The 14722-nt window shown below is 40.2% G+C and overlaps 1 protein-coding gene across 3 annotated transcripts in view; it reads left to right on the forward strand.

Moving 5' to 3' along the window:
- EEFSEC (eukaryotic elongation factor, selenocysteine-tRNA specific) overlaps positions 1-14722 on the forward strand; it is a 111630-nt gene that overhangs the window by 51240 nt on the left and 45668 nt on the right. For all 3 annotated transcript variants that reach the window (XM_033926065.1, XM_033926066.1, XM_033926067.1), the window contains one exon: positions 5540-6178. In XM_033926065.1, the coding sequence (XP_033781956.1) occupies positions 5540-6178 (639 nt within the window). The remainder of the gene's footprint in view (positions 1-5539; positions 6179-14722) is intronic.

Raw genomic sequence — 14722 nt, forward strand, 5'->3', positions numbered from 1 at the left:
GCCAGTTTCCTATACTGTCTACTCCACTGCACTTAGCTTTAAAATTCTTTATGGTGGATGTACTATAAAATTAAAGGAATATTTTATACAGTATTAAAAAAGCATTGCACTATGGACTTTTGGGCTAGTTCTACTTGCTTTTCAGCAATCACAACTTCTTCCAAGGGTATGGAAACTTTCGTTTTTGGTTTTTTTGCCATTATGTTTAGAAAAATAGGGTCATTTCTATTTGTCTATGTATTTATTCTGAAGGAGAGTTGAGCTGAAAGGTTGTGACCGAATAATAATCTCTCCTTTCCACTCTCAGTAGCTGCTGACCTACTCCATTAACTTAAAAAGAAATAACCTAACAGAAGGGGTAATCAGATCACTTAATTCCACATCAAGGAAACAGCCAGGTAGTGGGACGCTGTCCTTTAATCTCTCTATCCATATAGCACTTATTTTAATTTGAAAAATTGAACCCAATCAAGAGCGGTAAACCCTGAATTGGGTAAATATTCATGCATCAGTGATCTGGAGTGGCTCCATTTCATTTTAGAGATTGGCAGAATTACCTTTGGACTCTGTATATTCATTGGCTGATTTGTATTTAAGATAAGTGTCACAGCTCACAGTCTCTGTACATAAACTCTGTCCAGGAAAATAACATAAAGTAAAATCACATCTTGTTTTACTGTTGGAGAGCACCTAAAACCCTTCGTTCAAGTGGGTCATCTTCCCATTCTATCTCAAAATCTTTTTCTTTGTTAAATATAAGACGATGCCTAGTAGACTTCTACAGTCTGTGTCCAGTATATGGCAAGATGGATCGAGAGCGGTGAGGGTGGGAGGCCGGAGTTTGCTGTGATGGCAACTCCATCAGTGGGGCAGTGTAGCCGATACTGGACAGACTTCTACGGTCTCCGTCCCATATGCGGCAAGAAGGATCAAGAGCAATTATATGTATTTTATATCATATCCAAATTGTCTGAGTACAGGTCTTTCCTATCTCGGAGGGAGGGGGGAAGATATCTTATACTGGAATTTAGCAAGTATAATGAATATACTGGTTTATTGTTTCAACATTACCTTGAGAATAAATGGGACTGTCGGGCAGACTGGATGGACCACACGAGTTTTTATCTGCCACCATTTACTATGTTAATACATTCTCTTTCCAAAGTTTTTGAGTCCTCTGCATTGAACATATTAGTACATTCCCTGGTGATCTCATGTTTAGATTACTGCAACTCAATATATAAAGGCATCACGCAGAAAGAATCAGACGCTTGCAAGTTATACAAAACACGGCAATAAAACTTTTTGGAAATGTGAAAACATTTGACCATGTCACACCTCTTCTGATAAAAGCTCATTGGCTCCCTATTCCATACAGAATAACCTATAAAATCATACTTTTAACATTCAAAACATTCCGTAACAACCAGCCACAATTCTTAAACAATTTAATTCCCTACACCCCAGCTAGAACACTAAGATCACAATCTCAAAATCTCTTAACGGTTCCTTCTCTCCATATAATTAGCACTACACGAACAACAAACTTCTCTGTCACAGCCCCATCTCGTTGAAACTCGTTACCCCCGGAACTAAGGGATGAACCCATGCTAGATCATTTCAAAGGTAAACTAAAAATGTTTCTTTTTAAAGATGCGTTCAACCTCTAATGCACTTACCTTATGAAACAGTATCTTCATTTCTGCTCTGGTTATCAGATGGGATCTCCCTTCCTTTTGTATTTCCCCTATATGGCTCTCTTTTCTATGTTATAATGTAATTCTTTACCTTAATCCTATTGTTCCAGTAGGTCCTGTATGTTTTAATGTATGTTACCCTATTTTATTATGTACAAACCGCTTAGAAGACTAATAGGTGGTATACAACTTTTTTAAACTTGAAACTTATTAATTATTTTTGTGCCCATAGGTATCATGAGATCTTAATACTTTAGTAGGCAGTATACTGAGTAATGCATTATGGAGTCTTTTTACCTAGCTGTGATAAATACTAGAGCATGTTTATCACACATCTTAAAAGGGCTTACCGTGGAGTGCACTGAACTGTCCTGCAGTAAAACCCAATGTGCGTGCAGTGGTATAGCGAGGATGACCGACGGCTGGGGCGGTGGCACCCCTCTCCCGCCCTCTTCCCTGCATCCTTCCCCCTACCTTTTTAACTTCAGCGTGAGCAGCGATGAACTTATTGCCCACTTCGGCATTCTCTCTGATGTCACTTCCTCCTGCTAAGGCCATTTTTTTTGCTACAGCTTTGTTAAAGGGCCCCTGTATAAGGAAATCTTTAGAAGGGAAAATAAGGAAAACCAAAACAATTTGAACTCTAATTCAAAAAAGTAGATGTAGATGGTATTGAACAGTGGAATGTGTAGATCCCACAGATTTAGAATCTTAAAAAGTTACTCAAACGGTTAGAGTCAAAAAGTTTGATGGGATATAATTTCACAACACATTTATGTGAAAATTTTAACTTCTTACCTACAATATCTATAAATGTGGTTTCAAACACTGCTGGTGTCTCTTCTTTGTTGGCATAGGTACATCAGGAAAAACTCTTACAATTGGGAATTTGAATTTGATTTGATTTATTGACTTTATATCCCATTTAGTACAAAGGAAAATGACATCTCTGTTCTGAAAAAAATAATTTCAGGGCCCAATCCCAATCAAGGTCTGGAACAAAGTTAACTCTCAAAGAAGTAGGTTTAACTCTTAATATCATCCTCTAAGGTTTGAGTCAAGTTCAAATTAGCAAAGAATACAACTGCTCCTGGTGTTGAAGTTGATCCCCAAATCTTTCTTAATAGCAGATGGTACAATATAATATATCCTAGATAGAGGTGGAAATGATTGTTCTGGCATTTATTACATCTTAGTGGTATCCCAGTACTGTAGGTTAGTCCCTCCCATGGTATAAGAATAGCACTCACGTGCAATGTGGTTTGTCCATCTGAAGAACACTGGGCTGGTTGAAGTATTTTCCATCTTTTACTAGGGCTCCTGAACTCTAAGTCCCCCCAGTGGACCCCCTCTCCCCCAATCTCCTCATAGTATACCTACAAATCCCAGGGAATGTAATAGAATCAGGACAGGAGTAATTCTAACTCCTATACATACTGGTACCAAATTCAATGGCACTGGTACCCTAGTGGTAGTCTTATAGTACTACTGCTAAGAGTCAGGCAGTCCTTTAAAGCAGTATTACAAAACTACCACTAGGCCTCACTGGTACCTTTTTGAACCTGGTAGACCAAAAAAAAAGGCTGCAGAGATGATGTACAAGATTCAGGATCTTTATTGAAGACAATTAACTTGCTTTCCAAAAAATGGTTCAGATTGGTTAGAAACCAAACCCAACACAGTCGGTGTTTTGAATCGCACTTCTTCCTCAGGGGTCCAGGATGTTAATTATCCGGTGTACCAACAGTTTCAACGGAGAAGCGTTTTACGACAGGAGCCTCCCGCCGCCTGTATGTGAATGTGTACAGCAGAAGTCACCAAGAATCTGATGAGACCCTGATGGGGAGTACTTCTCTGGAGTTAGACTGAGACCTCACATCATTTCACACAGGCTTCTTTTACATGGGATTGGAACCATTGGTCCATACTGTTGTGACTATCCCTTGAACCATCCTGGCTCCCATCATGTATGGAAAAAAACCTATTTTGTTTATAGCTGCCGTAATTGGGAGAAATGGCTGTGAATAGTTAGCTGGGAGTGTGACAGATAATTCAGTAAGATCCAATCTTCAGACCACTGGAAAGAAATGATTTAAAGCTGCTTTGACCCTTGATATTTGAGCCTGTGGATCTAGATCAGTTTAGTTCTTCAGTTTCCTTGTGGGTTCCTTGATTAACTTTAGATGGAATGCAATTCTAATTTAGCATTTTGGGGCTTTGTCTCCTTGTCACTACATAGGAACCTTTTTTCTGCTTTTGATGTCCTAGTCTCATTGTCTTACTGAGAGGAGGTGACTTGCAGAGATGCTTTACCTGATTTCAGGTCATCTCATTTTGTTTAATAAGACTGGCCTCTTCATTTCCCCTCTTAATTTAAGAATTAAGATGTTTAAGCTCTCAGTCACCACATCCTCCTGGAATCAATATTTTGTCATTCTGATTTGTGCATTTGAAGCTGATTTTTTTTTAAGTTCATTTGTTAATCATTAGGTGTGTGTATATATAATACTGTATGTACTGTATACATATAATTTTTTTGTCTAGTGTCTTGTTGCTGTTCTGTATTTTGTTTGTTTTCTGGTATTTCCTGCTGGATGTTTTTAAGGGTTCATTTAATTTCTCCTTAAATGGATTTCTAGGTGCATGCCGTTAACTTTTCTGGGACCACCAACAATTTGTGCATTTTCTGAATTCTTCTGTGTTTTCTTTTCTTTCTATCCATCAACAGAGAAAACAGAATCTAATGGCAGATAAAGACCACAAGTTGTTCTATCTAATTTATTTCCTGGTATAATACCATAATTCACAGGTCTTTTTTGGCCTTTTAAAATATATAGACACACCAAATGCAACTGTCTGTTCTTATCTATTCTTTATTACTGGACCACAGTTCTGAATATGGCAGAATCCATCAGTTTCTAGTTCTTTGCAGGCTTTTTATATTATGTTGTAAATCGCTCAGATGTTTGGGTGGGAGTCGGCATGGCATTAGGGAGTGGGCATCCCTCCTGCCTTTTTTGCTGGGGGGGGTTGGTGGCAGGACGTTGGGGAGGGCCATCATTGGAAGGAGGGAGCTTTTTTTTTTTTTTTTTTAAATGAGACAGATATTGTACATGTATATAACACATACACATTACAAACAAAAAGAGCTAAGTTTTTGATGACAGGTAAGCGACTGATATTGACCAGTCACTCATTTTGGATTTCTAAAACCCCTGAGTTTTTTTTGTGCCTAGCCAAGAATGTTAGTGCATCAATCTCTTGGCTAGTTGGCATGGGGTTTAAGATAATTTGCATGGCCGGATCAGAAAATGGACAATCGAGGGAAAATACATGCAGTGAGCCGTTTTGTGCATTGGGGCCGGAAATGTGTTCTTCGCTAAAGCAGTCAAAACCAGTTTAGCGATGATCGCTGTATTTAGTGCATCGGGGCCAAAGAGGAATCCAACACCCCCTCTAAACTTTTAATCTCTTGCTGTATCGGTATCTCCACTCCATCATACACAAACGTAGAATGGGCGCCCTGAAACCCAGCAGCAGACAACCACAGAATTTTTGTCTTGGAGGTATTTAAATGAAGCCTTTCATCACATCATATTTTTCATCTTGTTTTTCTTTATTCATTTTTATTATATGGTTTTTATTTGTGCAGCAGTTGGAGGACTCTTTTCTTGTATATACTGAACTGTCTCAAAATTAGTGATGTAATCTGTTTCAATGTTTCAAATGTAACGTTAGATGATGTAAAATAGAATACTGTGCAAAAAAAGTCAAATAACTACAATATTAGAAAAAAGGTGGTGATAACCATTTTATCTTTCTTTTCCTCTTTCCCCAAACAGGTGACAAGGAAAGTGAAAACTATGCAGATGTTCCATAAGCCAGTGTGTTCCGCTATGCAAGGTGACAGGTTAGGCCTTTGTGTCACTCAGTTTGACCCCAAGCTACTTGAGCGAGGTCTGGTCTGTACTCCTGAATCTCTCAGTACTATCCATGCTGCAATCATCTCATTAAAGAAGATTCCATATTTCAGAGGCTCCCTTCATACCAAAGCCAAGTTCCACATCACAGTAGGGCATGAAACAGTGATGGGAAAAGTGACGTTCTTTGGCCCATCCGCTGATAACTCTGATGAAGAGCCCCAGGAGAACTGCTTTGACTTTGGAAAAGAATATTTATACCAAGAAGAATATTTGTGCAGCGATTCCAAGTCTTCTGAGGACCAAGAGAATAAGCAAGGAGCAGAAAGGCAGCTGCCCAAACAACAGTGGGCTTTATTAGAATTTGAAAAACCAGTTACCTGTCCTAAACGGTGCCTTGTGATCGGCTCCAAGCTGGATACAGATATTCATGCAAACACTTGCCGACTGGCATTCCATGGCTTGCTGATGGAAGGGCTGATGGATAAGAACTATGCAGAAACATTTCTTCCCAAACTCAAGATGTACAAATTGAAGCACAAGGAGGGGCAAGTGGAGAGGGTAAGCCTTAGTCTGTTAGACTTGTATATTAAAAATTAGGACGTTAGGTTGCACATAAGTTGTTTTCTACAGATTACACTCTGGCTGTTCATTCGTTATGTGGTGGTTGACTCTTGCTCACCTAACGACTTGGGACAGACTTGATTAACTGATTGACTGATTGATTTATAATCAGCCTATTCAGTGCTAAGGAGAATCCTAAGGAGTCCAATAAAAGCTCACATAATGGTATTTGAAATAGTGGGGAAAGCTAATGCTTGTATATAAGGGGTCATTTTACTAAGGCGTGGTTGCTGTTTTAGGTAATGCGTGCGAACGCATCCATTATATTCTATGGATGCGCTAAATCGGCTACTGCACCTTAGTAAAAGGACTACTAGATTAGTCTGAATATTTGAGGACCATTTGAAAAAGAACTAAACAGTTACATGAGTAAAATTGTTGGTTGACAGTTGCCCTCCCCTATATTGGTTTAAAGTCCCCACACTGTTTCACAGTTTGGCAAATTTTGGCCATAGCCAGTGGCATGTTGAGGGTGAGCGGCGCTCCCCTCCCCCTGTCGGGCACGCCCCTTCTCTGTACCTTTTTAACTTCGGCACGAGCAGCCACCAACTCACTGCCTGCATCGGCTTCGGCGCTCTCTCTGAAGTCACTTCCTAGGTGCTGGTCAGAGAGAGCGCCAAAGCCGACGTGGGCAGCAAGTTGGTTGCTGCTTGTGCCGAAGTTTAAAAAGGTACGGGGGAAAGGAGTGGGCATGGGAAGGGGGGAGGGGTCGGAGAGGAGGAAGAGGGGTGCCGGGCAGATCGCCCCACCCCCACCCTTTTACTACGCCACTAGCCATAGCAGACAGTGCACAGGGATTTGATTTTGAAATTCTCATTCTTTGCCATTAACAGTGCTAATTTTTGACTTTATCCTAGAAATATCCGAGGCTCAAGGTGGCACCAGATTGTGAGTTTGCCTGCAGTTTTCCACAGTTTAAAAATTGCCCTCTTGCATTAACTAATGGATGACGACAACAGCCATTGAGTTTAGGAGGCATCTAATCCTAGCGTGGTTGTAAGGGAGCTGCTATGTTCCCTCCTGGCTAGGTGAATAAGTCCGTTTTTCCTTTCCTGAGAACAAATGTGCTCCTAAAGCGAGTTTCCCTGGGGAAACTATAATCATAGAATTTTCAAGATAGAGAACAAAAAGGAGGTTTAAAGAAAATTGTGTGTGTTTTAATTGTACACCCAGCTGTACCGAAGTAGAAAGTAATCACATTGCATTTACGCACATTATGGGCCCTTCTGACCTTTGTTCACTTCCTTGTTTTCTTCTCTGGTTAAGTTTATCCCAGAAAAAAGTTTTATTGTTCTGTGGATTTTTTTAAGGAAATACACAGCCCTTCTGAAAACCCATTACTTTTTCATGGCAAAATATTGACCAAGCATTTCTTCTACAGTGCACTATGTCTTATAACTCTGCTTGTCCCAGAGTAATATAGGAGAAGTGAACCTAGGCAACTGTGATTGTTTCCTTTTCAATGCATGATGTGCTGAGAGACAAAATCTGGCTCGTTTGGGCCATTACTTCCTATGTGATTACAGCACAGGTCCTTGCATAGCTCACCTTGTGTTTTCGTAGGTGTTTATAATTATTAATAAACCATTAGCTAATCAAATATCTTCTGCATTAGAGAATTTTTCCCCATCCCTGTGGGAACTCATTTTCCCGTCCTGTCCCCACGAGTTCTTTTTCTGTCCCTGCCCCATTCCTGTAAATTCTGCCTTAACCACACAAAGCCTCCAACAGTTATGATTTTAAAGTGTTTGAGGCTTGTGCAGATGAGGACGGAGCTTGCAGGAATGGGGCAGGGACAGGAAAAGAACTCGCTGGGACTGGAAAATGAGTTCCCGTGGGGACAGGAAAATATTTCTCCCCGTGTCATTCTCTATTCTGCAGTCTTATTTTGATTGTTGGAGCCTTTGTGTTTCCAGTATAGGTGTAAAGGCAGCGTGAAATTATAGATTTTTTCAAAGTGGTCGTAATGGACAATCAGAAATATATCAATCCATATGCCAGAGGAATCTGATTTTGATTAATGATAACATAAGAACATAAGCAATGCCTCCGCTGGGTCAGACCTGAGGTCCATCATGCCCAGCAGTCCGCTCACGCGGCGGCCCAACAGGTCCAGGACCTGTGCAGTAAACCTCTATCTATACCCTTCTATCCCCTTTTCCAGCAGGAAATTGTCCAATCCTTTCTTAAACCCAAGTACTGTACTCTGCCCTATAACGTCCTCTGGAAGTGCATTCCAGGTATCCACCACACGTTGGGTAAAGAAGAACTTCCTAGCATTAGTTTTGAATCTGTCCCCTTTCAACTTTTCCGAATGTCCTCTTGTTTTTTTAATTTCTGAAAGTTTGAAGAATCTGTCCTTCTCTACTCTCTCTATGCCCTTCATGATCTTATAAGTCTCTATCATATCCCCTCTAAGTCTCCTCTTCTCCAGGGAAAAGAGACCCAGTTTCTCCAATCTCTCAGCTATGAGAGGTTTTCCATCCCTTTTATCAAACGTGTCGCTCTCCTCTGAACCCTCTCGAGTAACACCATATCCTTCTTAAGGTACGGCGACCAATATTGGACCCAGTATTCCAGATGCGGGCGCACCATCGCCCGATACAATGGCAGGATAACTTCTACCGTCCTTGTTGTAATACCCTTCTTGATTATGCCTAGCATTCTATTTGCTTTCTTAGCGGCCGCTGCGCACTGTGCCATCGGCTTCATTGTCATGTCCACCATTATTGTCTGTTGTAGCTCACTGACAATGGTCAGCCAATCTCTTTTGTAAACTGCATAGAACTGAAAGGCTTTTTGCGATATATAAATAAAAATGTATGTTATGTTATAATTCTTATGTTAAGTTGTAATTCTAATTTAAGTCTGGCTCTGGAGTGAAAATGCAAAATCTGATCTAAACCGAAGAAGTTAATTTTGCAATATCTCATTGCACTAGTTAGCTCTTTTCCTCAGCATTAGGAGTCCTGAGAGAAAAAATAATAATGACCATATGGGCCAACTCAAGATGACTAATCTTGTGAACCTTATCATTGAAGTTTGGATAGAGAGAGTGGAGGTTGGACGCATGAAGAGATTTTGGCTATTGGAGACATGAGTTTATCAGGTAAACATACCGGTCTGGCTTGAGTGGTGCAATAGCAGACTGGATGGATGTCAGCATGGGCACAGGAATTGATCCAGAGGTGTTTTGCAGATCAGGCATAAGAATCTAGAGATGAACTTCTGGACGTAAGCCAAGGATTAGGTTTGGAGACCACATCAAGTTTTGTAACATCACTATCATTTCACATATCGTTTTGTTACACGTTATTTGGTTGGTATGTAATGAATGATGCAAGATTTCTCAATGTCTGAATTTTCAGTTCATTTCTTTATGTTGTTGTTCCAGAAAGAACAATTGTTGCTGGAAATTGTCCATTTCAAATGGCAGTCAGTCAAGTTAATTCCAAAGTACTTGTGTTTTTTTCACAGCTCAGTGAAACAAAGGTTTTTGATAAGGTCAACTGTGCTTCACTCTGGTGCCTCAGAGCTCATTAGATACCTTGACCCTCCCTACAAATTGTACTTTGGTTCTGTTATTAGTTTTTATTTGGTAGGTAAAGAGTCTAGATCTGCATTGGATACTCTTGCTTTAAAAAAACCCACAAAATCTATCTCTAGGTAACTTAATTGCACAATCGCACAGAATTTACCTATTTGTGCACAGAATCTTCTTCCTCAGTGACCAGTGTTGCTTCAGTGGGTCGCAGCAGTGGCACACACTGCCTGCTGCCAACTCGGAAGCCAATCACTGCTGTGAAGCAAGACCTTGGGGGGGGGAGTTGTAATTGGGGTAGGGGAGAGAAGAAAAGATAATGCACTTGTGGCGAGGAGAGAGGAAGTAATGCACATGAGGTGAAAGAGAGGCAGGGAGAGATTCAATAAGAGCTGTCAATGGGGGAGGAGAGGGATGGGAAGGAAGGAAAGATGCTGCACATAAGGGGAAGACCTGAGGTGGAGCAGAGTAAGGAAGAGATGCAGCAAGAGTTGTCAGTAGGATTGGGAAGGAAGGAAAGATGCACATGGGGAGAGAAGTAGTAGAGTTGGACATGGGGTGGAGGAGAGGGGTGACAAAAAAGTGGAGAGGGGTGACAAAGGCATATGGCATGAAGGGGAGGGAAAGATGCATGGAGAGGAGAGAGGGAGAAATGTTGAACATGATGGAGGAGAAAAAATGAAAGATGCTGCATGGGGGTATAGAGATATTTGACCCAGGGCAGAAGACAAGAGGAGAGAGAGAGAGAGAGAGAGATGGTGGTCAATGGGGAAAGAAGTAGAAATGTTGGATATGGCAGTAGAAAGGAGATAATGCTCCATGAAGGGTGGGGAAGAGATATTGGACCCAGGGTGCAAGGAAGGGAAGGAGAGAGAGATGTTGAACATTGGGATGGATGAGGAGGGAGAGATACACAGGAAGTGGAGGGGGAGAAAAAGGAAGATGGATCCAGGAGCAGAAGGGAGTGATGGAGAGATGCCTGACAATGGAGTGAGGGAGGAAAGTGGGAGAAATGCTGGACCATGGGGGAGAGTGCAAGAAGGGAAGAGAGAAGGGAAAGGGTGATGTCAGGTTATGAGGATAGGGAGGGAAGGAAGATGCTGAGAATGGTTGAGGGAGAGGCCAGACAGTTGTTTTATCAGGCCTTGATTACTACAATCTGGTTCTTCTAGGCATATCTGCTTCAGCCTTATGTGCTTTGCAGGTTGCACAGGACACTTTTTTGGGTTGGGGAGGCGTGATCATGTATCAAAATGCTATATCATATTGTACTAGCTCAAATTGGAGCACAGGATACGTTACCAATTGTTGTTAATGGTTTATCTTTGCTTGCACAATTTAGCACCAAAGTATCTAGTAGATAGCATTCTGCCACATATTCCACCTTGATAGCTGCGCAGATTTACAAATCGCAACAGTTAAGCAGTTAAGGTTGAAGGTGTCCAGGACAAGTAGGTTTTCCTGTATAGGCCCCAAGGAATGGAATGAGATTCCATTGTATATATGACAGCAGGAAAATCAGGTAAACTTTCAAAGATTACTAAAAAAGACATCTTTTTTGTAAAATGAAGTATGGAGGCCTGAATTTTGGGTTGTATGATGGGGCGCTGGGCGCTGATCTGCTTTTATAATTGTTTTGTTGTATATCTACAGTCATGTTTATAATTGTGTATGTATTTGTTGTGGCCCGCTTTGGTGTAAAGCGGGATGCAAATAAATAAACTCTAGTAATTTTTTTTTTTTTTCCCCCTGTACTTTTTACTGAATGAACTGCCTTGGGTGTAATGCCCCAAAATAGTTTTCAGTTAACAATGAGCAAGAAAAGAGAAAACAAAGAGAGGAGATTTTAAAGGGGAAGAAAATAAGACACGAGCCCAAGAATAAGGAGATGGGAAATTGGAAGGGTTGCTCCACTGCCTCCATCAGTACTTTGAATACCTCCATTAGTCAGGCAGAACCAAACAAAACCAAGAACTAACTTCAAAGCTGGTGAACCAGCCTCTGCCAGTTTATGGCAGGTACAGCTGCCTCTGACTTCCAAAGACGAAGGTGCAGTTCATTACCTCGTATGCATCACACACTGATTTGTTATCTTTGAAGTGTACAATATCTCCTTTTTTAACGTTTTACTTTTGCTTTGTAATCTTTAGGCGTTGCTGCCAACATGTACAAACTCCATATAAAACTTTTGGTGTGTTTTCCAGGACATTCATCCTCTGGGCCCATCATCTATTGTATTGGGATTTCAAAGTATTGAAATGGAAATGATTAACCATACTTCTAGGTGCTTTAAAATAGTGATTCTCGTAAGAAGAATGGAATACCCAAGAGTTTGGTAACCAATATTTATGGCAAGAAAAAATGCAGCCCTGCATCTGGGGGAAAAAGATGCAAAAAGCTGCATCCGATAGGTGGAAAAGATAGAGGAATACATGAAAAGGTAGAGGGATCATAGGCCAATTATTATTCAACTTTTCGCTACTGTTCATGTGCTTTTTATCTGCTGTTATTTGCTCCGTTTCTATAAGTACAGAGAATCCGTAGCTGTAGTGAAACAAAGGTAATTCCTGACTAGGGTCTGTAGTACAGTCACAGAAAAGGAAAATTATTCAAACCAAGGGGGCCTTGCAGGCATCACCTGGCTGTCAATTATATATTTCTTGGTGTTTTTTTTAAAACCAAAAATTAAATCCGATGAAATACAGTAGTTCAAGCCACATATGATGTTTCTAACTTGTGTGTATAGAAGACTATGTATGTTTTAATATTGTAATCCACTGATAATTTTAAGTTTGAACAGAATATACATTTTTAAACACATCAGCGTTCTCTGCCTCAAATAGGAGAATATCTCATCTAAGAGATGACTCTTCTTTGTTCTATCTCTCTTTGTCTCTTAAAAAGAACATAGAGGGGTTTAAGTGTATTTCATTTTGCACTCCTGCCTATACGTTTAAAAAAAATATTATGGAAATGTAGGTCAGTGAACTGAAATGCCACTGTACACCATAGGGGATTAAAGACAGAGATTTGACCGTATCCCTCTCCCACTAGGTCATATGACAATATAAACAAAAAATGCAAGGACTTTCACTTGGCCCTAATCCTTTGTTTATGCAGCACTTAAAGTGACTTTTGGGGTTGTCTCTGTCTGGCATTAAAGCCCTAAAGCTTTGAAGTTTCCCTGAAGTTAATAAAATTAGTCTGCCCTCGGTGCTAGGCCCATTGCTGCTTTCAAGGATCCTGTCCTTTTTCTGTCTTATACAATTCTGACCTTTAATGTTTAATAATAATTTTCAGCCAAGAAATAAAAGGAGGGGTGAAAGAGAAAATAAGATCTTCAGAAAGGCAGCTGTGCTAATAGGTTCTTCGTCAGTCATCCTTGGTGTTCTAAAGACGCGAGAGGGGATTAAACCTAAAGATCCAGTAATTTACACTAAATTGGTGCCGAAGTAATTGGTAGTGTAACATTCCAAAGAGTGAGTGAAATGTGTTGGAGGCCACACCTCAAGGAAGAAAGAGATTCCAGCATAGAGAGACTGTTCCTGGCATGGAAATGTAAAGCAAAATTAAGTTTACAAAAGTAGTAACTTGGAGAAATGAATGAACAAATGCCTTTTAGATAAGAACATAAGAATTGCCAGATTGGGAAAGACCGAAGGCCTATCAAACCCAGTATCCTGTTTCCAACAGTGGCCAACCCAGGTCCCAAGTACTAGGCAGAAACCCAAAGAGTAGCAACATTCCAGAGCTGAGATTGTGATGTCATAATGCCTCATTCCACCAATGCCTAAGTGCCAACCTCATCAGTGATGTCACAATGGCTCGATTGTCCTATATGTGGCTAACATAAGAGTTGCCTTTCTGGGACAGAGCGAAGTTCCATCAAGCCCAGTATCCTGTTTCCAGCAGTGGCCAACCCAGGTCCTAAGTAGTAAACAAGATTTTATGCTGATTATCCTAGGAATAAGCAGTGGATTTTCCCAAGCCATCTCAACAATGGCCTATGGACTTCCCTTTTAGGAATTTATTCAATCCTTTTTTTTAAACCCCGCTAAGCTACATATTACTCGGCATCCTACCAGTTCAATTAATATTACTTTCAAATAAGAACCTCGCCGAGAGGCAAATGCGAATTTTGTGACCCTTTCAGGAGGAGGAAATTCTGTTTTCTGTGCTTGAATGGGATGGAATCTGCTTGATCCTGAATAAGCTGCAGCTTTTGGTGTTTTCTACCATTCTCTTTTGTTGTAAATTTAAAAGATTTCAACAATGTCCGCTGTCCTTTCAAGCGGCATTATGGGATAAGAATTTGAATTTCTTAATTATGCCGACTGACTCTTATCTACAATTTTGACATGTTTTAAAAATGTATCTTTTTACTGAATACTTTGGAAATTAGTCATGTTCTGCCTCTCTTCTCATCTTTTATACTCGTAACCTTTTGTGAACCGCATAGAACTTAGCGATAATTGCGGTATAAAAGTGAGTTTTATGTTTTTAATGTCTTTTTCAGTGATTTTTTTTTTTCAGTTATTCTCATTGTTGGACTCTCTTTGGCTTTAATTAATTTTTCATTTTGGCCAATTATACTTTGAGTTGGTTGCAATAGAACCTCTGCTCTTCTAAACTGCTTTGAGATATGCCTATGGCCCACTTGGGGTTTTCTTTTTCGCTGAAGCTACATTTTCAAGAAACCTTTTTGGATTTCATCTTGTTTTGCACCTGATTAGCACATTTAACAGGCGCTTCCAGTGCTTCTAAAATATGCCCACTATTAATAATTTCCAGGAGTATGGACACTATCTCTGATAAGATAAAAACATCTCTGGATACAATGTTTACTCCAAAATGTCACCTTAATTAGTCTGGGCCAAACCACTGCAACTTAAGACCTATCGTACTGATTAAGAATAAGTCTTAGCTGAAATTTATCCTTG

This window comes from Geotrypetes seraphini, chromosome 17 (assembly GCF_902459505.1).
Source record: "Geotrypetes seraphini chromosome 17, aGeoSer1.1, whole genome shotgun sequence".
Lineage (NCBI taxonomy): Eukaryota > Metazoa > Chordata > Amphibia > Gymnophiona > Dermophiidae > Geotrypetes > Geotrypetes seraphini.